General features: G+C 42.4%; 1 protein-coding gene across 1 annotated transcript; it reads left to right on the forward strand.

Moving 5' to 3' along the window:
• The first annotated feature begins 2,674 nt into the window (after positions 1 to 2,674).
• Positions 2,675 to 21,687, forward strand: LOC114910910 (G-protein coupled receptor 39-like). Its single transcript, XM_029253272.1, is given in 3 exon segments — positions 2,675 to 3,831; positions 20,990 to 21,255; positions 21,257 to 21,687. Coding segments are annotated over 3 exon segments (1,320 nt in total). The 5' UTR covers positions 2,675 to 2,927; the 3' UTR covers positions 21,407 to 21,687.
• The last annotated feature ends 985 nt before the right edge of the window (positions 21,688 to 22,672 follow it).

A 22,672-nucleotide genomic window follows, 5' to 3' on the forward strand; every position in this document is an offset into this window, starting at 1 on the left:
CGTGGTACATGTCTTCCACAACGACAGCCCCAGGAAGCTCTGGACCTTCGACATGTCCCGCAGCATGGGCCAGCATCATATCTGCCTCACCTTGTTGGGGTCCATGGACACTGTGTCTACTATGTGGCCCAGGAACTTCACCTGCCACTGGAGGAGGTCGCACTTTGCAGGGCGTAGTCTCGGACCAGCTATTCAGATGGTACAGGACACCTCCAAGGCAAGTTCACCAGGGCAGATGTAAAGAAGGGTGCATGGACCTGCAGGTCATCCAGGTGGGTGATGCACCTACTCCTCAGCACATTTGCAGGTTCTACATCTTGAAGATGACGGCCACTGTACGGAGACTGAAATTCATGATGGTGAAGTGCAAGAGACCCCACCCCAAGGTGAATACCGTCTTCTCGAGGGGACTCCAGAGCCAATGCAACCTACGCAGGCCCAGAAAAATGAACCACCACTGTCCAACGCAGCAGGTAGGAATTCTGCTTGGTCATTGCGTTCAAGCAGCGGCAGTCCATGCAAAACTGTCAGTTGTTGCCTTTTTTCAAATGAGAATCACTGGTGCCAACCAAGGGCTACTGGAAGGGTTTATTACTCCCGCTTTGGTAACCTCCTTCACCTTGTTCTCCGCAATCTTACTCTTGGCCAGAGCTGAACGATATGGTTGCAGGTGCCTGGGGGTCATGTCACCAGTATTGATGCATCACTACACCAAATCCATCCTAGCACAGCCCTTATCTATAGCTACAAAGATGTGCAAGAACAACTCCAAGAGCTCCAACTTGCTTCCGCTCGCTCTCCTCCAGTTCGTCCATGTTACGCTTCCACAGCGCCTCCACTGCTTCGTTTTTTGCTGCGGGGGGGCTGCCAGTAGCCCAAAGAACACAGCTAGTTACAGCTATTTACCGTGCCTTGCAAAAGCATTCAAGCCCCTTGAAAGTTAGCACTGTTTTCTGGACTTCAAAAGCTACATACAAATAATCGTTGAATCATTATTTTTGCTGAGCTCTATTTCACATTACTAGTTTATTTTAAAAACCAAAATGAGTTATTTATCCTCAGATATTAAAATAAAATGTAAAACTGAAATGTGCTCTTTGTTTAAGTATTCAAACTCTTGTGCTGTAACAAGGCACATCTGCCTCTTATTTGGACATAACTGAATAATTAGTTTCTACCAGTGAGCAATTAAAGGTGGCATTTCTACATATAAAAATCACCCAGTAAAGGAGTTGAACATAATGTGCATGAGTCCACAATATCAAGAGCACTCCATAACACTGGCCTGTGGTGGAGGATGGCATGAAAGAAGCCATTGCTCAAGAATGTCCATGAAAAGGTATGTCGGGAGTTTGCTATAATGCATGAGGGGAGCCCAGCTAGGATGTGGGAAAAGGTGAGATGAAACCAAGATAGAGCTTTTTTTGATGAAAATTCAAAGCATGGTGTACAGGGCAAACCTAACACTTCTCAAAAAACACCTTCCCTACAGTGAAGTATAGTGGTTACAGCATAATGCTGTAGGGATGCTTTTTATCTGCAGGGACTGGGAATCTTAACAAAATTGATGGAACTAAATAGACGAACATACTAGAAGAGAACTAGTTCCGGTCAGCTCAGAAACTGAGGCTTGGGAGGAAGATCACCTTCCAGCAAGTTAATGATCCGAAGAAGAAGGCCAAAGCAACACTGAAGGGGCTCAAAAACAAAAGTGGAAATGTACCACAGTGGCCTAGTCAAGGTTCTGATCTCTACCGCATTGAGAATCTGTGACATTTTTTCTGAAAATTGCATTCTAGAAGCGCTATCCAGCCAACTAAAATGCTCAGCAGAAAATCCACTTGGAAGAATGGGACACTCCTGAGTGATGTGTAAAGCTGGTTCAAGCCACAATTAAGTGTTTTGGGGCAAAATGAGACTCTTAATGTGTGCGGGTTGAATTCTTATGCAAACGCTTTTTCCAGCTTTTTTTTTTAAAAAAAAAAAAAAAACATTTTGATGAATTATTTGCTGTGGCTATGAAAATAAATGATCAGAACATTTACATATCTTTTGAAATTCAGGAAATAGTGCTAACTTACAGGGGGCTTGAATACTTTTACAAAGCACAGTAGAAATCCCCTCTGCACTGTCACAATATGTCCCAGTAGAGATTCCAGAGTTATAGGATATGAGACAGGATATACCATGGTTGGGACACTAGTCAACACACGGCAGTTGTACTGGTATGGGTCAACGAATGAGTGTACAACACCCACCCACCCACACCTCTCAAAACTACCTACTGCACCTCAGTGCCATCCCTTTCACTTAATATTTTTCCTAAAAAGCAGATGACTCCTGACTGAATTCCCTCTGGGATCAGAAAGGTATCTCTGACTTTCCACATCACTTTAAAATACTACTCTACAATTATTTAATGTATTTTAGTAATTCTCTAACAAGTTGTAAAATATTATAGCTATTAATGCCCTACAAGAAGCCTTGACATTATGTTACACTTTGGCAGATACTGTCTGTCCTCCTGTTTTTCTACATAAGCTCCACCTGTGTTTTCGAAACAGGCATGTCTCAACCCATTCGGAGATGGCACTCCTCTTAAAATAACTCTGACTTCCGTAATGATAACCAAAGGAAACGCCTCCGTTCCTTTTACGGCTTTGGTTAACGTATAACTTGACCAGCCCTGATAAAACAATCTCAGTTGCCTTGTAGTGTCTGGTAGAAATACCGACCAAATACAGCTTATGTACTATGTTCTTTATTTCCACAGAAGTTTACATTTTGAGGTCAGATTCATGCTGGAGAGAGCTAGGAAGCAGGAAGAGCTACTTTTCAAGTACAAGGGATATTTTTTAAGAGTAGGATAATCCACGTGTTTCAGGACTAGGCGGTGCAGCGAAGTACATGTTTTTCTTTCAGGTTGTATGCCGAAGTGTATATTTGAAAGTCAAGACAATTTGAACAACTTGCTGTTTATTGTATGGACAATGGAGCTTGAGTATGAGATGGGGGAAACACTGAAACTGGAAGACTGGAAGGACCTGGAACATGTGACACCTGTGAAGATCTTTCTGACGATTCTCTACATCTGTATCCTGCTGACAGGGATTGTGGGGAACAGCGTGACCATCAAAGTCACCCAGGTTCTAATGAAGAATGGATACCTGCAGAAGAATGTGACTGATCACATGGTGAGCCTGGCTTGTTCAGACCTGCTGGTGCTGCTCATTGGTTTGCCTGTGGAACTCTACAGTGCCATATGGTTTCCGTTTTCCTCAGCCTCGGGAAATATATCCTGTAAAGTCTACAATTTCCTCTTTGAAGCCTGTAGCTATGCTACCATCCTCAATGTTGCCACGCTCAGCTTTGAGAGATACGTTGCCATCTGCCACCCTCTGAAATACAAGTCATTCATTGGTTCGTGGACCGTAAAGCTCATTGTTTTTGCTTGGGTGACATCGGTGCTTGTTGCCGTCCCACTGCTTTTTGCTACGGGGACTCAAAGTCCCAGAGATGTGCCACTTGAGCTGAATCAGTCCTCCTCCACATTAGTGCCAAATCAAGTGGGAAATATTGATATACAGAACTTGACCTTTTGTACGAATCTCACTTCGATGTGGGTGATGTACAGGTTTAGCATCTTTGCGGCATTCATTGTTTACATCATTGTCTTGGTGAGTGTAGCAATCATGTGCAAGAGGATGATCTATGTGCTTTCGAGCATAAACAGGAAGTCTACCAAGCAAGACGCCAACAGCATGAAGATTCTTCCCAAACATGAAAGTTCAAAGATGAAAGAGTCCAGAAAACAAACCATCATCTTTCTAGGTAACCCTTAATTTTCTTCCTTCCTGTATTGCGATGAAGTGTGTGACACTTTTTACAAACTTAAATAATCTAACACTGAACCAGCTCTGCAAATCAGAGGGATGATATAAAGTGTCTGACAGCCCTAGTTTTGGTTTTTCAGAAAGTCTTATTTTGGGGAATGCTATTTAGGGTAATAGGTTTAAGGCCCTGGCTAAATGTCTGCTCATATTATGAACTAATATTCTTATCAAAATAATCAAAACACTATAAACTTCAGCCAATCTTTGTGTTCAAACTTGTGATATCTTCAAAAAAACAGTCTGAAATTTCCAGGTCTTATGGTAGTAATACTGTATCATGCTGACAAATGGGCACACAGTATGTGATAATGTGCTGGGCAGCACAGTGGGTGGCACCACTACCCCACATTGTATGGTCTGTTTGGGTATGAGTTTGAATCCAGGTGAGCTTCTGTGGAGTTGATATGGCCTGTTCTGCATCTCCATTTGATCCCAAAGTCCACACACAGATCTGAGCTTGATTTGTGCCTCTAAATCACTCATGGTGTTTGAATACAGTATGTTCATGGGTGGCTGCACTACAATAGGTGTCCCCCTCCTAATCTGGCTCCTGGGATAGGCTCAGGTTGCTGTGGTCTTGATAAGGACAAGTGGTTCATGAGAGAGACTGACAATATACAGAATTCACACACACACAGGCTGGAGGGGACGCACCCAGGACGGGTTGCCAGTCTGCCACAAGGCACCCTAAGCGGAATTTGAACCCCAGACCCACCGTAGAGCAGGACCCAGTCCAACCCACTGCGCCACCATGCCCCCACATAACAACACACTGGAAATAAATGAAAATATTTTTTTTTTTAAAGTGGAGTAATTTAAGGTAAATACCTTGCTCCAGGGAACTACACCAGGATGGATTGAAAGCGGTAGCCTTTGAATGGAATGCGGTGCTGGTGATCACTGTGCTACTTGCTGCCCCCCCCCGATCCCTGTTTTTCAATCCCTTAAAAAGGATATAATAAAACACATGAGGCCTCATGGAAGGTTGCTCATAAACTGATTGATAAACCAGTGTTCCCAAGGGGCAGGCTTCATTAGAAGTTCTTAATATTGTGTTTTAAATTGATTGGTATGACATTATAGTTGTCATTAATATCATTATATGCCAGTTAGTTTTATCAGTAATATCAGGGTCACAATAGAAATACACACACACACACACACACACACACACACACACTTTCAGAACCGCTTGTCCCATACAGGGTCGCGGGGAACCGGAGCCTAACCCGGCAACACAGGGCGTAAGGCCGGAGGGGGAGGGACACACCCAGGACGGGACGCCAGTCCGTCACAAGGCACCCCAAGCGGGACTCGAACCCCCAGACCCACCGGAGAGCAGGACTATGGTCCAACCCACTGCGCCCCCCCATACAATAGAAATATTAGAGCTACAAAAGTAACTGCTATTGAAGTTCTGATGAATATTGTTCAGGCTAAGTTAGCAAATGTATACATACAGTACATATCACATCTTTTAATTGAAAATATGTAGGTTCAGTGTAAATGTTTTAAAACCCTCTTAAGCATCCGTGTTGGTTAAACCCTAATTACACATGTGTTCTGCTTCGAAAGTGGAAGAAACTATGCTTTATCTATAAAGTGTTACTGTATTAGTGATGAATTATTTACTTTTGCTTATGTGAAAAAGCTTACAGATTTACCATGTTATTACTATAATTAAGAAAAAAAACAAGCGACAACTATGGCTTTCACTGATATTCTATGGATGGGCAGCACAGAAGTGGCTCAGCTGGTGAATCCTATTGCCTAAAGATGAAATTCCAGATTGGCTGAAGGGTTGTGTGGATACTGGTTCTACTGGTTACTACTGTATTCTTCTGCAGTGACTCCTGGACACATCTCTCTATGTAACACTGCCAACACTCTCATTTGCTCTTTGGTTTCTGATCATAGTTCAGTTCGAATCTGGATCTGATGTAATGAGGGACTCGCTCCCTCAGCAGCACTCCAAAAGCGGGAAGTGCTCATTTCAAAGGGCTAAATATAGTGTTGCTTCATTTAAAACAAGCAACATGTATGAACACAGCCCAAAAGAAATAAAAAGCAAAATATCTAAAATAAAATCCTGAACTACTTATGTTGCTCATTCAATATATTTCTATTGGGTATTTTTCTTTCCTCCTGTATTGCCTTTATATACTTCCTGAAACATTTGTTTAAGTGAATTTCCTCTATCTTGGGTCCAGATTTGATCATTGCTGTAACAGAGGTTGGCAAATGTGGGGCTACAGAACTACAAACAATGATGCAAGGCCTTGGCGTTGGTATTTGAACATTTTTTTTCGGTGACGCTACACTCCGTTATCTTGTTTGGCCGGATCCCGTACATTCTCATCATTGCACTTTGTCTTTCTTCATGTTTACATTTACATTCATTCATTCGGCACACAGTTACCACCACATTTACCTGTGTTGAGGGACCAGTGACTAGCTCATCACTCTACATAATACTAGCACTTCTTCCATCTCCATCTCTGCAGGTCCTCTAACGTTGAATGCTACTCTTGGGCCACTGGTTTCACACTGTGCTCAGTGTACAAACTGCTCTACTGAGTGTAACTTAACCACTCCTTGGAAGACATTTGGATATTGTTCTTGATCCTGTATGAAGAACCTACCTGCTAGCTACCTCTATCTTTACCTCTCGGATCAGAAACAGTTTGTGTGGTTAAAATTCACACTTTTACATATTAAAATAGAAACCCCTCCGGCACTGATAGTCAAACTGGAGTGACAGGTTTCACCAGAACATTGGAGGTATTCTGCTGGTTGCTAGTTGCTGCTGATGCTTTTTTGTTTGCAGTGAAATGCTGGGGCAGTATCAGGACCATAGGTGAGGCCAGCAAGATCAACAAGTTAAACAGGAAGCCCGACTCTATCCTGGGAGTGAAACCCGAGTCCCTGGTGAAGGTCACTCGGACTCTAAACAAATTCGGTCCATCATGACAATGATTCCCATGCTCTGCATACCATGTTGGTCAAGGTCCCACCTCCAGCTGTAGTATGCTTGAGAAGGGTACCTACTCTAAATTGCACCAGTAAAAATGACCCAGCTGTATGAATGGGTAAATGACTGTAAGTACCTTAACACTGTAAGTCGCTTTGGAGAAATGTGTCAGCGAAAGGAATAAATGTAAAGGGTCAGAAAAAATGTTTGTAGCAACATTTCATTCCACCTTTGAGCAGCAGATGGCAATAAGTGCTTCATGATGAAGACCAGACAAACCACAATGGCAGCCTTGAATGCTGTTGTAGAAGTAAAACATTCTGAAATCTTTAAAAAAGATTTATTTTAACATGTGACCAAGGTCACACTGACAGTTATTTTTCACATTGAAAAATAAGGTAAATAACCTTTTCTTTTTAGAATTCTCATTTATGGTGAATGACACTTTGAGTTATGCTGTAAAAAGAATATCCAAAATTATCATAAATAACAATATCCATAACTAATATTATTAGCAGTTAGAAATGTAAGATTTTACCATATTTAGCTGGGGTAAAGCATTTATTTTCCCTTAACATGTTTGTTTACCTGATTTTGCGTTTCCTGTATACTTCACTAATAGTCTGAGTCTCTTTCGATTCCATTTATGGCTTTCTACTATCACTATCCCAGCAGAATCCAGATCACTTTCGCCACAGTAAGGCCCATCAATCCTTGGACAATATCTTTTGGGGAAAAGTTAACGTTGGTTCCTGCATTGGAATTGGCCTATAAACTTTGTGATGATGGTCCACACCTTCGCAATGTCAGCCCCAGCCATGGAAGTAATCTTCTCCATTCTGAAGGTTGCTCACAGCCTGGGTAGATCTGGTCTAACTAAAGAAAAAGACTCCCAAAATCCAGCACCTTAGGCTCAACAGACTTTCCAGAATAACACAAAAACCAACTGGGAGACAGATCTTTGCGCTCTGATGGCAGCAGTCAAGCCACCCACTGACATCCCTTGGGTTCCACTCTGCCCCAGCACAATTCGCCAGTAGTGTATGTGAGCTGAGCCAAAAGGCCTGAGAAATTATTCATGGGTTACGTTCCTTAGATAGACCTTAGGTAGAGCTGTAATAAATGAAATACTGTGTAACAGTACTGACTTGAGAATTTAAAAGCGTGATTGCTGTGTAATGTGCCAGGAATCTCAAAACTCATGAATAGCCCCTCCATGAAGCAGTCTATTCAGTCTACTTGTGTTGGCCTCCTGGTTTGAGAAACAGTAAGTCTGGGGCACCTCCAGGTCCAAAAAAAGAGGGTCTTTCCGTAGAGGAATAGCTTGATGTGTTTCACTGCCAGCAGCAATTTAGGTAAAAGAGTAGTTCCCCTTTCGCGAGGTCAAGGAAGAGCTGGAGGAGGTGATGATACTCTCTTCTCCATGCTGCTGAGAGAACACAGCCCCCAGGCTCACATGGCTAACTTCAGCTCATCATAGGCTCTCTGGTAGATGGGGGAGTGTCCGGTGATCTTAGAAAATTCCTTGAGTGGTAGAACTCTAAGGCTAGAAATCTGTGTGTCTCAAAATCAAGGAACTGGCCACAGTGCTGTGCGAGAATGTTAGCTGGGTCTGTCACTGCTCCTCTAGCTCTGCCAACATGGAGAAGGAAGGCAGTGTTCTTCAGCATTCAGTTTTTGGGATTGAGAGAGAACTGGACTTTCTCCACGTGCTCAAACACTGCCGTCAGGTTCTCAGCAACAGCTGTGAAATCAGCGGCATGTGGCAGCGACAGGTACGTTATGCAGGACAAGGACTTCATTCCACTTTTTCAGCCTCTGAAAGGTCACTCAGCACATGTGTGCTGCAAATGGCATCACTTTGAATTTCCAGAGACTATAACCAAAAGAAAAGGCTCTTTTGGGGTGAGTCTTCAGTGCCTGCAGGACTTGACGATACCCCCTTCCCAGGTTAACTTGGATAGGTGGTCAAGAGCTTTGTTGATGCAGCTCAGGGTGTAGCAGTCCTACCTTCTTGCTGCATTTAGTCTCTGATGGCCAGTGCAGAACCTAACACTGCCATCCTCATTTTAGCTGGAATGACATTGAGACCCCGGGGCTATTGGAGCATCAGATAATGCCAACGACTGCCATTTCTGCCACCTTGGCATTCACCTCCTTCTTCAGGGCTAGTGGGAGACGATAAGCTTTCTGTCGAATGGGTGCCGCATCACAGAAGTGGCTATAATTTGGTCCCAAGCCCTTCACCGCTGTGCTACACAAGTATCTGTGTGAGAGCTTTGCTGAGCTACAACAGTTGCGACCGCTCTGCCATCTCCAGCCGAGAGCAGCAGCTCACTAGTGCCGGGTTCAGGGGAAGATACTTAGCATGAACAAGCTCATGGTGGAGCTGATACTGCCGAGTGCTGATGCTGCCGCCTGTCTGCCTAGCTGGCATCCTGTTGTAAACAGTTGTACATGACCCAGGCGACCGACCTTCTCTTCATCATAGAAGCTTCATTAATTCCCAAGGGAAATTCTGTTTGGCTGCAGCAGTACACCATACACAACAAACGAATGTAGAAACACACATGGCCGAGCCACAGGGAGAGGTAAATAGAGGATTAAGTGATGTAAAACACAGTGCTGAGCTGGTGCAAGAGAATGTGCCTTGTCCCCCGCTCAGTATGTGCCCATTTATGTCAATGTTTGGTGTTCCCCAAAATCTTCCTCTCACAGCCAAAAAGACTGACACTGTTGCTTGTGCTTCCATGGTATCTAGACGCAGAATATTTTTAACTTGGAAATCTCCCGGTGCCCCTCTTTTCCTCTCTGGCTCACAGGCATGTAGTCTTTTCCAAAACCCAAAAGTTAATTGCCACTTGATGAAGTCAAGGGGACAAGGTTGAGGATGGGGTCATTGATCGAACTGATCTGTCGTTCTGTGTTGTGACGCTTTTCTGTAGCATTCAGTAAAATAAATACACCGTAATATTATCGTTACTGCAGTCTATCAAAGGTTTACATTGTGACTTGTTTTTATTGCCTCTAGTGACCTTAAGTGAATAATACTGTGTTCATTTTTGCTACTGAAGTAGATGTAATAGTTATATACGGTATAAAATTTATATATCATTCATGTACAGTTTTGACATTTTTTTAAAATTTTTTTTTATTTAAGCGCTACAGTTGAACTACCGGTACATTTATATTCTGGAAATCTGTAACATTTAATCATTTTCTTTATCATATGTTGCTTTAAGGTGGTCTGAGATCAAAAATCATGCACCTTCATCCAGATCTCTCCTCCTGTTGGTGTAAATCCCTTTTTGTGTAGTTCTCAGAGATGTTTGTCACTTTGGAGAAAAGAATCTGCTAAAAGAATACATGTAGACGTAAGGTAAAGGTTGCAGCAAAACTAACAGCTTTTACCTCTGCTGTTGTGTTTGAGAGTCTTTTTAGTTTTTGTTATTTTATGGCTCTTGTAATGCTTTGGGACAGCTGGTGGCGTAGTGGTAAGGCTGCTGCCTTTAGAACTGAAGGTTGCGGGTTTGACTCCCTCCCTGTAGCTGAGGAACCCTTGAGCAACGCACTTACCCTAAATTGTTCTTGTAAAATTATATCAATGGATAAATAAATGCAAGTTGCTTTGGGGAAAACGTCAGCTAAATGAATAAATTTAATGCTTCAGTATTTCGGAATCATGGTAACGTGGCAAGGGTAAAGTAACGCGTTGCAGCAGTCAAATCTACTGTTTAAAAAAAAAAAAGAAAGGGGAAATTAGCTTTTTTTTTATCGTAAACAGAAGGAATTTGTCAGTGAAAAAAAGTGCACAAAAAGTGTGTATCAGCAGCACAGTCAAAACACATGCGTCAGACAGCAGATAGTGCTCTGGTGTGTCATATCGCTGGTGAAACAATCATCTCCACTTGGTCTTGAGTAACAGTCAGCACAACTTTAATTAAATCTTTATGGAATAGAAATATGTTTCTTTTCCCCCCTGTCACCTCCCAGACAAGTGTAACGTGTGTGTGTGTGTGTGTGTGTGTGTGTGTGTTTCTCAACCCTTCCCACCCGATATCACCGTGTGTAACGTCCCTGTTCATGGACAGACATTGTAAACAAGCAAACTACTGTATCATTAGTTATTCCCTGATCAACAAAAGTGCTTCAACTGGCCTATTTGCATATGGGTCGTTAAAGAGCAGCTCTCATGTCCCTTAGGTTTGCCTTATTATTTTTAATAATCTCCTACATTTTGCTGGCTCTTAAACTCAGGAGATTTTCAGTGGGCTTTCATTCCTGAACTGCTTGTCTTTGTGTTGAAAAGAGTGCCAGGAAGTCGACTCCTCAAGAAACCAAAGCAAGGCAGCTTTAAAGAGGTAAACTGAGCCTAATGCAGTGGACTGCCTGGCTGCCGGGGTCAAGTGACGATGTGACGCCCACCTCCACGACAGCAACGGGGCCAGGAGAAGGTAATGTCTGGATGGCTGAAGGACTGCCTCCATGGTTGGATGAGAGGAAGACATGCAGTCTCCTCCCGAGTGCCTGTAGCAGCAGGAGCAGCAGTGGCGTCACACAGCTTGTCTCTATGACAGTAACAGCAAGTGGTAGAGATGTGTTGAAGCCCACATATGTGACGGGAACAGTGACAGGTGGCGATGTGGGTCAGTGTGAGTTCTGGCTTCTCCACTGATCCATGGTACCCAAGACCTGCTGAAAACACAGTCAGCATGGAAACATGAGGCCTTGGAGACCCTCCCAGGAATGAGGTGCACACTTGGTGGTATTGCCAACAAGGTCAGGAGACCACAGCCCAGGTCCTCTTGACTCCAAATACACTCCCCTACCTGGAAGTCATATGACGCCCTACAATAGTGGAGTAGTAGTGATGGAGTTGTCCGGAATATGTCCTGACAGTAATAGATATTGTTGAGGTGCCTTGACATGACAGTTGAGGATTACACTCCAGAACATTTCCGGGAATGATGTAGGAGCACTTTGGATTGTTTCGTAGTTGTGAATCGAGCTGTTTATCCCGGTAAGGGTAGTGAAGAGGGTTATTAGGATCCAATCAACATGTTTGGTGGCATGGAGAGGAGTCATGACCATGTACTCCATAGTACTCTGTAATGATATTGATACTGGGATTACTTACATTTACACATACAGTACATGTATTCATTTAGGAGAAGCTTTTCTCCGAAGTGATGCAGACCTCAGAAAATACAGTGTGTGCTTCTTGTGTGTCATATAATCACTGCACCGTATCTGCCTAGAAAGGCTTTAGTCCAGATTCCTGCCACAGTGACACAACTGCTCGTGCTGATGCTTCTTATCTCCTAGACTGTGGCTTGGACTTGGGTTCAAATCTTGTTCTGTCTGAGAGAAGTCTGTGTGTTCTCCTTGTGTTCATATGGATTTCCTCCCATAGTCCAAAGGTGTGTTTCAGGTGAACGTGTGAATCTAAATTGCCCCAAGTGCATGTTTTAAATTGTTCATTCAATGATTGTGAGCAGCTTCATATAGGGGCAGGTGGTAGTGCAGAGGTTAACACTGCTGCTTTTGGACCTACAGGTCGCTGGTTTGAATCCCACCTTTGGCTGTAAGACCCTTAAGCCAACTGTATGAATAGATACATTTACATTTATTTATTTAGCAGACACTTTCTCCAAAGCAACTTCCAGTGAACTCTATGTAGTGTTATCATCCTACATACCTTATTCACCAAGGTGACTTACACTGCTAGATACACTACTTATAATGGGTCACTCATCCATACATCAGTGGAACACACACACTATGGGTGAACCTGAACAGCATGTCTTTGGACTGTGGGAGGAAACCCACACAGACACGGGGAGAACATGCAAACTCCACACAGACTGAGCGGGGATCAAACCTACATTCTCTCGCACCACCCTGGCACCGTGGGGCAGCAGCGCTACTCACTGTGCCACCATGCTGCACCCTGGTAAACAACTGTACGTAGATTAAACTTGTATGAGTCCTGCTTGGGGTGCCTTGCGATGGACTGGCATCCCATCCTGGTTGTGTCCCCTCCCCCTCCAGCCTTGTGCCCTCTGTCGCCGAGTTAGGCTCCGGTTCGCCACGACCCCACTTGGGACAAGCAGTTTCAGACAGAATGTGTGTGTGTGAGAGTATGTAAATTAAACTTGTTCAATGGAGGCATCTAAGGTTTTGGGTCTTGTGGACAATGCATTGCTCTTTGCTGATAATGTCACTTTGCTTCACACACACACACACACACACACACATTTTCAGAACCGCTCATCCCATATGGGGTCACAGGGGAACCGGAGCCTACCCGGTAACACAGGGCATAAGGCCGGAGGGGCAGGGGACACACCCAGGACAGGACGCCAGTCCGTCACAAGGCACCCCAAGCGGGACTCGAACCCCAGACCCACCGGAGAGCGGGACTGCGGTCTAACCCACTGCGCCACCACACCCCCGTACCACTTTGCTTCATTGAACTGTGATTTGTGATGTGCACTATAACATTTCAGACCTGATTGTGATGATGTGGTCAGGATGAACGTTAGTATTTCCATATCTGAGCTTAATGTTCTCCCCGTGTGGGGCCAAATCGTGTTGTGGCAACATTACGCACTGTGGTGGTGAAGTGGGACCTTCATCCTGAGACAAAGTTTATTTGTTAGTGTACATCCATATTCTTTCATATGGTAAATGCAGAAAAAAGTACCAGACAAGAGGTTTATTTGCAGAGTGACGGGATTTACACTCGGGGAGAACTCCGCAATCAGGGAGGCGCGGAGAGTTGAGCTACTCCAGGTACAGAGGAGGCCGTCCAGATGTGAGCATCTTACGGTGATGCTCCTTGGCTGTGCCATTGCTTGGATGCTCCAGCAGAGACCCAGGACACAGAACCATGGACAAATAGATGGAAGAGTGCATAGTGTGCATGAAAACTTTGGCAAAAGGCTAAGGCTAATAGAAAGAGTGAATAACAGTGTTAAAGGATGTTGACCTTTCCCTTACCAGCAAAATATAATTCATTCATCACATTTCTACCTGTATATCTCCGTCTTATAATCGGCACATTGTCCCACCTTTTGATGGGAGTCGAAACAGGTTTTGAATAATTATTCCTATCAATAACTGAGTATACTGTGCATGCTATTCATAGTTATCTTTTAGTTGAAATTATAATAGAAAGGATTAAACAGAGCCTAAAAATGTGCACACTGTGCCTACAAAGCTGCTTGTGTTAGCAGCAGGTTATGGAAGACCCTTTCATGTGTCTCGCAGGTATCGAAGATCCTGAACGTGAAATACTATACAGCAGTTGATCGGAAATTCAAAACTAGTGTCGCTAATCTCTTTCGCACATGCTGTCCTCATGGCCACCGAATTCCTTCACTACGCTTTGCAGCCAGCAGTGCTTATCTGCTCCCTATGAGCACTGAATAAATGCATGTGCTGGATCTCAGAGAGACCTGCTGGGGAAAAGATAGCAGCAGGCACACTTAGCCATTTGTAGAGTGGGCGCAACCCGGAGTGGCTGAAATGTACGAATCTGCGCTGTCTGAGGTACGAGAAGCCGATGGGACGTCGTGTTCGCTCACTGGAACCTTTATTAGACGCACTCAGGTTCATAAGTCTTTGGACAGTGACATGGTTTTCATCGTTTTGGCTCTGTACGCCACCGCTACGGATTTGAAACGGAGCAATCGAGACTTGCTTCACGTGTGGACTTTCAGCTTTAATTTAAAAGTTTCCTTAAAAATATTGTATGAGCCACGGCCCAACTTTTGTATTTTCCCGGAGATGTACGTCGCTTCGAAGAAAAGCCTCTGCCGAATGAATAAATGTAAATGTAAATGTAGGAATGACACCGTTTTTATGGATAGTCCCCCAGTTTTAGGGGCCCAAAAAGTAATTTGACAAACGAACTTAATCATAAATTAAATTCTCATTTTTAATACTTGGTTGCAGTTTTTTTCCAGTCGGTGACTGGCTGAAGTCTGGAACCCACAGGCATCACCAGACACTGGCTTTCTTCCATGGTGATGCTCTGCCAGGCCTTCACTCCAGCAGTCTTCAGTTCCTGCTTCTTCTTAGGGCCTTTTGCCTTCAGCTTTGCCTTTAGCAAGTGAAAGGCATGTTCAGCTGGATTCAGGTCAGGTCACTGGCTTGGCCAGAACATGCAGAACTTGCAGTACATTCCACTTGTTTGGCGAAGAAAAAAAAAAAAAAGTCTTGGGTTGCTTTCGCAGTCTGCTTCAGGTCATTACCCATCTGCACTGTGAAGCGCCGTCCAATTAATTTTTCATTTTTCAAGCTTTTGGCTGAATCTGAGCCGATAATGTAGCCCCATAACCTTCAGAATTCATCCTGCTGCTTTAGTCAGCGTTCGTATCATTAATAAATACAAAGGGAACCGGTTCCACCGGCAGCCATACATACCCACACCATAAGAGTACCTCCATTCCTCACAGATGAGGTGGTATGCTGATCATGAGCAGTTCCTTCCCTTCTCCTGGATAAAAATGTCTGCTAAATGAATAAATGTAAACGCACAGTAATGACCAAACTGAGGGCTCGAAACAAATACAATAAGGCAGAAATTTTCAGCACTTTTACACAGTGCATTCTGACCTTGCAGCTCAGGGAAATCGCTGGTATGTCATGTGGCCCAAGTTGCATCGTCAGTGATCTGCAGAAGTCTTGACTCTCCCCAGGCAGAGTGTGACATTGCCTGTTAACATCCTAGATAGCCTGAAAGTTCACTCGGGTGCTTGGAGGGATAAGCCGATGGTGTCGGAACGGCCAGTCTCAGTGTGTCTCTAGGGTAGGGCTTCAGGTATCATGGCCTTTCCAGTGATGGCAACCAATATGGTCCAAAAGTGAAGACCCGACTGCTGATAAGACGTAAGACGGATCATATCGCAGCTGAGCCACAACGAACCCTTAGTAAGGAAAGATGCCATGAGTTCCATGAAAAGCACAAAAGCTGTAGCTGGTGTGCAACTTTAACCTCCACTGCCCCACCGCCCCCCCACCCTCAGAGGCATTGGGAATAAGAGATGTGAGCTGTTTCTTCACTGACTGTACACTTGCACAGTTCCTCGAAAGATACATCACCTGCGACGTTTCTCTTTTGTTTTGCACCAAGCCTTTAATAACCAGCTGCTCTGATCACACATTGCTGCTTTGCCAGAGGCCAAAAATGACCAAAGTGTGAGACACGCTGCTGATACAGAGGGCAGCTTTGAGGAAATAAGCCACCATGACCCAGTGTTTACTCAGCTTTGTGTGCGGAAAGGTAATGTCAGCTGGGAATCGGCGGTGAGTCTGTGTAATCCTCATCGCCGTGAATAGACCACCTCGCTCTTTGGCTTGCTGGAATATAAAAGTCCTGTCCTATTGCAGAAGATCAGTAACGATTACGCTGCGTGGTGGAGTCATTGCTGTAGTTCCACTGTGTTTGGGTGGCTTTTCTGATAATCTATCACGTTACTGCCGTGTCATCTGCGTGTCGCCGTAGACCGCGTTTTTGTGCACAAACCTGGCCGTGTCACGGCGTCTCGGTTGGGTTTTAAACTGGGTTTCAGGACAAGTGTGCTACCATTTTCTTTGAAATTTTTTTGATGCTCTGATGGTGTACATGATTCAGTGTCTTACGGTAGCAGTTGCAACATAGTGGCAGCATTGTGGTGTTAAGACTTTGGGTGTAAAGACAAGCAAATCCACCAAAAGGTCATCCCCTGGATTATCCCTGCTGTAACATGTCCCCCAAATCCCGCTGGATATCAGTCTGCACTTAACCTTTCTAGAGCATTTGAGACTCATTAAGTGGATCTTACTTCTCTCTCTAGAACAGCTTGGAATCAAATCTTACCACTGAAATTGTTTGGGTCTTACCTGCAAGGTAGATCATACCTTGCTCCCTGACTTCTACTCAGTTTGTCTAAATTGGTGCTCCGAAAAGCTTGGTACAGGGCTCATTACTCTTCTCCATCTTCACTGCCTCCATTGGCATTCCCATTGCATCCCATGAATTCTCCTGTCATTGCTATGCTTATAGCACTCAGTGCTTCTCTTTTCCCCCCAGCTGCCATCTCATATTGCAGCTAGACTTTCTGACATCTCATCATCTTGGATGACTGACCACCAAATTGATCTCAGACTGAGATCCTTCATGTCCCAGCTCGTCTATCCACATTTTTTTCCCTATCATGCTGGGCAGTCTGCACATATCATCTGTTTTATTGGTCAAGAGCTATAGAGTAATGATCAGCTTGAGTCTGTGCTTATCCCAGGACATTGAATCCATAGCCTGATACTTCAGATATCATGTGAATTTGTCTATACCTCACAACACACTCCACACAGCTCCTGGTCCGGGCCATGGCAATATTCCATTTGGACTATTGCAACTCCCTTCTGTCTGGTGTTTTCGTCTGGATTTTTGGACTCTGTCATCAACCCTCTTGTGGCAGAAGTTCAACTTGCCAAAGTGTTCTCATGTATCTCTCCTCCTCGCCTCTTGTTATTGAGTTCCTGTGGCTGCCAGTATCAAGCTCAAGACCCTGGTTACAGCCTACAAGGTACCTACCAGACCTGACCATTCCCCATATACCAGCAAGAGTGCCATCTCCTTTACCTCCTCCACTTCTTGGTCTGTTTTGTGAGAGGATCAAAATCAAAAGTCTGTAAGTCCTTGAATTTGGTTCCAGTGTCATGGCATGAGCTCTGCCACTCTCTCTCAGAACTGATCTCTCTCAGCATTCCAGAAGGATCACAAATTGCCTCTCTATCAGATCCACTTCTCTCCTAATAGCGCCATGAATTTACATTTCATCATCTGTGATGATCACGTTTCAAGTCCCTAACACACTCAATTCTACAGGCAGCTACTCATGTGATGTGCACTGGTAAAAACCGTGTTATTGGACCTACTAGAGTCATGTGCAAAAGTCTGGATAACCCTGGTCAAATTACGTTTTGTTGATTTTCTAAGTGAAAAGAAGTAAACAACAGGGAGCAAGATATTTCTTCAAATTTTAATGTACAATTACTATTAATTTGGTGAATTTAACAGAAATTTGCTGTAATGCACTTAATCTGTGCTGAACATTGCTTTACAGAAAATTGTTAAAGGAATAAACGAAAACATACACATAAATATAACCAGGTTACTTGTGGGTCCTTTTTTAAATATATTAAAATTCAAAATGGGACGAGGCCATCCTTCAGAATGTAAGTGTGGCATTTAGAAATATATTGCGTCTAATTCTGCATGTGGTATGAAGCCAGGATAAGACCCAAGGTGTCAATATTATGTATTGACTTTTACAACCTCTTGTGGTTGTGCCTGTTTCACGGGTTGTAACATGAGCTACAGAACATAATTAAACGTAGTAGAGGACGAAAATTGTTGTGGTTGGAAGTGTTTCACAGTTTGAAACTTGAGCTACTTTTGCAGAAAGAGGAAATGAAGAAACAGTTGATGCAAATCCTGCATTGAGCAGTACCAACAAAAATCAGGCATGATCAGGCAAAGCACAAGACTATAGATGTGAACTAAATTCTTCTTTGTGAAGAAAAATCACAAAATTAAAGTTATCATATTAGCATACAAAATTGTTTCTGTTTTTATTACAAAACTGTCTTCTAAGATTTGAAGAATATAATTACGCTGTAAATGAATTCATTTATTATTTATTTCGGCAAATTCCATCAGGGTCAATAAGATTTTTGCTTTTGTAGTCAATCTAACAATTAGAGTTGTGAAAATGAACACTGCAAATTTAAACATGCCGTGTGTTTTAGCTTTTATGGCTCATAACTATGACATAACCTTGCATGCATGCTTGTTCTAGATTTGTGTTTCTGTTCACCACTGCAGCATTTTGTCACTTTTAAGACGCAGTTCACAGTGTTTTCTTCTCATGTGGGATTTTAGTTACATTTAAGCACTTTTCTGTTTCTTACAAGGGAAACTGTTGCTTTTTAGAGCACCTCCCCTACTTATGTGTGATGCTATCAGATAGCTTGTGTGGAAGCCACAAGGCTGCTGCTCTTGATGCAGACCGTTGGCTCTTGAGAAAGATCTCACTTCAATAAGGACACAGAAATTAAAACAATATCTTTTGCGCCACAGCTGTTCAGCTCTGGTCCTTGAGAAGGTTTGTTGCATTTAGGATGTTCACTCATTTCCACAGAGTCACGGGAATCTTGCTGAATGGCCACTATCGGGGCCTAAGCTGCTTTGACCTTGTTCAGATCTGAGTTCAGCAAATTTATAACATGGTGTTTCAGAATCAAATGTACATATTGGCTATTTACTCCTAAAGCTGTAAATAATAAAATAAAAGGTAGTCAATCTTTTTTTGTTTTATTATTTGGATAATTTTACAGATTAACTGCCTTAAAACGCAAAGAGCTGGAGCAATGGTACATGACTGAACTAGGAAGCATTAAGGAGAACTGGAAAAGGGAGCACAGCAAAAGGAGCAGAAAAAAACAATTTTCTGAAATTTACTTTCACTAATACTTAAAACATTAACTATAAGAGTATTCACTCCTTTTGGTATTTTTCATATTTTATTGCCTTGCATCATGGAATGTATAATATGAAAATTGCTGTTCATCAACAGCTTCCATTCAGCCTTATGGAGCTTGAACAATATTACAAAGATGAATTGGCAGAGCTTGCAATGTCCAGATGTAAATACTAGGACTCACATCTTGAAGCTGCAGCTAAGGCCGCTTCTACTGCATTTGAGTATATTGATCAGTGGCGAACAACACAATAAATCAATTTGGATTTAATGACGGAAGCAAACAAAATGCAAAATTAAAAAAAAGCTGAATATATTTTAGCCACTGCATAAATGGATTTTAATAGAATTTAGTATTAATGTTTAGGTTAAATAAGTGATGTAAAAAGTCATAAGGTACATAACAAGTAAATACTTATTGGCTGTGCAAGGGGTATGTGTAAGTAAAATTATAATTACAGTTACACTGGAGCATATAAATAACAATACACCCTGAAGTAACAAAGACTGTTAAATTATAATTTCATTTCTCAGCATCGGTTTCAATGACTGGATATAAGCTACACGTAGAGAATGTTTATTGTAAACCGTGAAAGGAAAAAAAAGCCTACAGAGGTCAATGTAATTTAATGCTTGACCAAATCACAACACAACAAATATACTGTCCTTCGTTGTCACCCTACAAATGCTTAAGAAGTCACTTTTAAGATGACCATCTCACTCAGTGTGAATCTGACCTTCATATTGTCTTGCTCTGTATTAGGAGGAATTTAATGTAATATTATATTGATATTTTAATGATTTATAGTGATGGATTATTTTGTACTCTGTGGAAAAATTATTAGATATGGCAAGAAAAAGTAAACTGACATATCTATTACATTGTTCTTTTTTCTGAAAGATTGTCAAAGTTCTGCATCGCTGTACTCACCATAAAAAGATGACATCTCAAAAATTTGACACTTGACTGGCACTTATAAATTCGTCATCCCATATTTTTAAAGCAGAGTCTGTTGTACTCAATGATTAATCCAAAATGACTAAATACGTGGTTAAAGTGTCCTCCAATTACATTTGTCATATGACAGGTTGACTGCTTAATGTAGAAATTTTAAATGTAAAGGGAACAGATTTTATTTAAATTTCAATATGGAAATTCAGCAAAACAAGTATATAGTGAATGTTAAATAACAGATGCAAAGTAAGCAAAACATTTCATTAAACAAACTCATTTTCTTTAACTTCTTCACCTCACATCTGCCTGGATTAAACAATTTAACAATTGTGTATATGGTAGAAAAACTTACATCAATACATTTCTGTAAATGCAGAACGTCACAAAGCAATAACTGCTTTACTTGAAATAGGCTGCACAACTCATAGCACTGAAAACATATCACCAAAAAAACAGAACAGTACAGCAAATAAATCTTTTTTTTTTCCCAGCCGTACTTCACAAACTGAAAGCTGAAGACTGATTTGAAAATTTCTCAAAAAATTAACGCATTAAAAATTGAAATTATTCATGTTCCCTTTTCCCTTTTCTCTGCAATTCCTCGCTCACCCCTCCTCCATCCCTCTTCTTTGTCAATCAGTGTTGATTGTCTGTTGTCTCGCTGCATGCTGGATGCCGAACCAGATCCGCCGCATCATGACAGCAGCCAAGACCAAGAGAGACTGGGACATGTCTTACTTGAAGAGCTACGTGATCCTCCATCCAATCGCTGACACCTTCTTCTACCTCAGCTCTGTGCTAAACCCCTTCCTCTACAACCTGTCCTCCCAGCAGTTCCGCCAGGTGTTTGTCCAGGTGCTGCGCTGTAGGCTCACCATAGAGCACATCACAAGAGACATGTCCGAAGCCTGATGCTGGTTCTGCCCTCTCCACGCGGCCCCTCATGCTCCGCTCGCTGCACCAAGGCCAACCTGCCGAAACCAGCAGCGAACCCAACACTCTGTCCCATGTTTCAAAGCCCCCCTTGACTCAGCTCACTGAATCCATCCACTCATAATTTCCGAAGTTCCAGAGCTGAGCTCCACACTCAACCAGCAGGCTGCAGAGGGTCAAGTGTGTCAAGTATGTATCCATAGCATACATCAAGTCCCCCCCACCATGTGTTGTTCTGAAGTTACTAAACTGCAATTGCCTAAACAGAACAAAAAAGAACGAAAAACCTGTTACTTAAAAAAAAAAGAAAAACCACCAAGAGGGCATTTCACATTACTTGAGACACAGTCAAATTAAAATTTACATCTATTCATTTATCTGATCCTTCTCTCCGAAGCAACTTGCAATGTTAAGATACTTTCAATTATTTACCCATTTATGCAGCTGGGTCATTTTACTGGAGCAATTTAGGGTAAGTATCTTGGTCAAGGTACTACAGTTGGAGATGAGATTCAAACGTATGACCTTTAGGTCCAAAAGTAGCAGCTGTAACCATTACGCTACCAGCTGTATTAAATAATAATAATAGTTGAATAATAAGTATGGTTATTATTAACAATTCCAATTGCTTAACTCACTGTTAGAAAGCATACCTGCTGCAGAAAAGTTGAAGTAACTGTAAATAGTCCAGCTCCTGCTTCCTCAGGTTGTTGTTTACCATGGAGCTAAAACACCAAATTAACACCATAACAGTATGACAAATAAATTGTGAATACTGGCAATGTTACTTCGGAAAGGCTTTCAAAGGAGTTTCTGCAAAAATTAGGTAAACACAGAAATGTATATTTTCCAGTGTCCTTAGTAAAATACAGGTGTTATTAAGAGCTCATACCTGGAAATCTGAAAAATCTGTCTCTTCCTGCAATAAAAGTATTTCTGCAAGGAACCCCTTCTGTGTTCAAAATGTAAATTTATGGTTACAACAAAATGAACTGCTTCTAGGCAGTTCTCTTGGAACAAGAGAAGCATAACAAGAAACCAGTTTAAGAGAATACTAAAATATCGGTAATTTGATTTCATATACTAATACAGAGTTTACACTCGAACCATATTAAGATATATAAAAGGATGTAACGTAACGAGATACAAATGAAATATTTTTACTTTTTAAGCAATATTTTATTGTGTATGTCTAAATGACCTCATAAATAAATGCAGATCAGTGCCTTGCAGGTATTTCTATAATTAAAAAATGTAAATGTTTACTGATGCATGTGGTTTGCTTTATCATTCGAACTGTGCATTTACTATCCTGTGACTGTCACAGTGCTTTCTCACCCAAACACAGCAGGAAGCGAACGCCTGGTGGATGTCTCCGGGGCCTCTATGC

This window comes from Scleropages formosus, chromosome 1, assembly GCF_900964775.1.
Source record: "Scleropages formosus chromosome 1, fSclFor1.1, whole genome shotgun sequence".
Lineage (NCBI taxonomy): Eukaryota > Metazoa > Chordata > Actinopteri > Osteoglossiformes > Osteoglossidae > Scleropages > Scleropages formosus.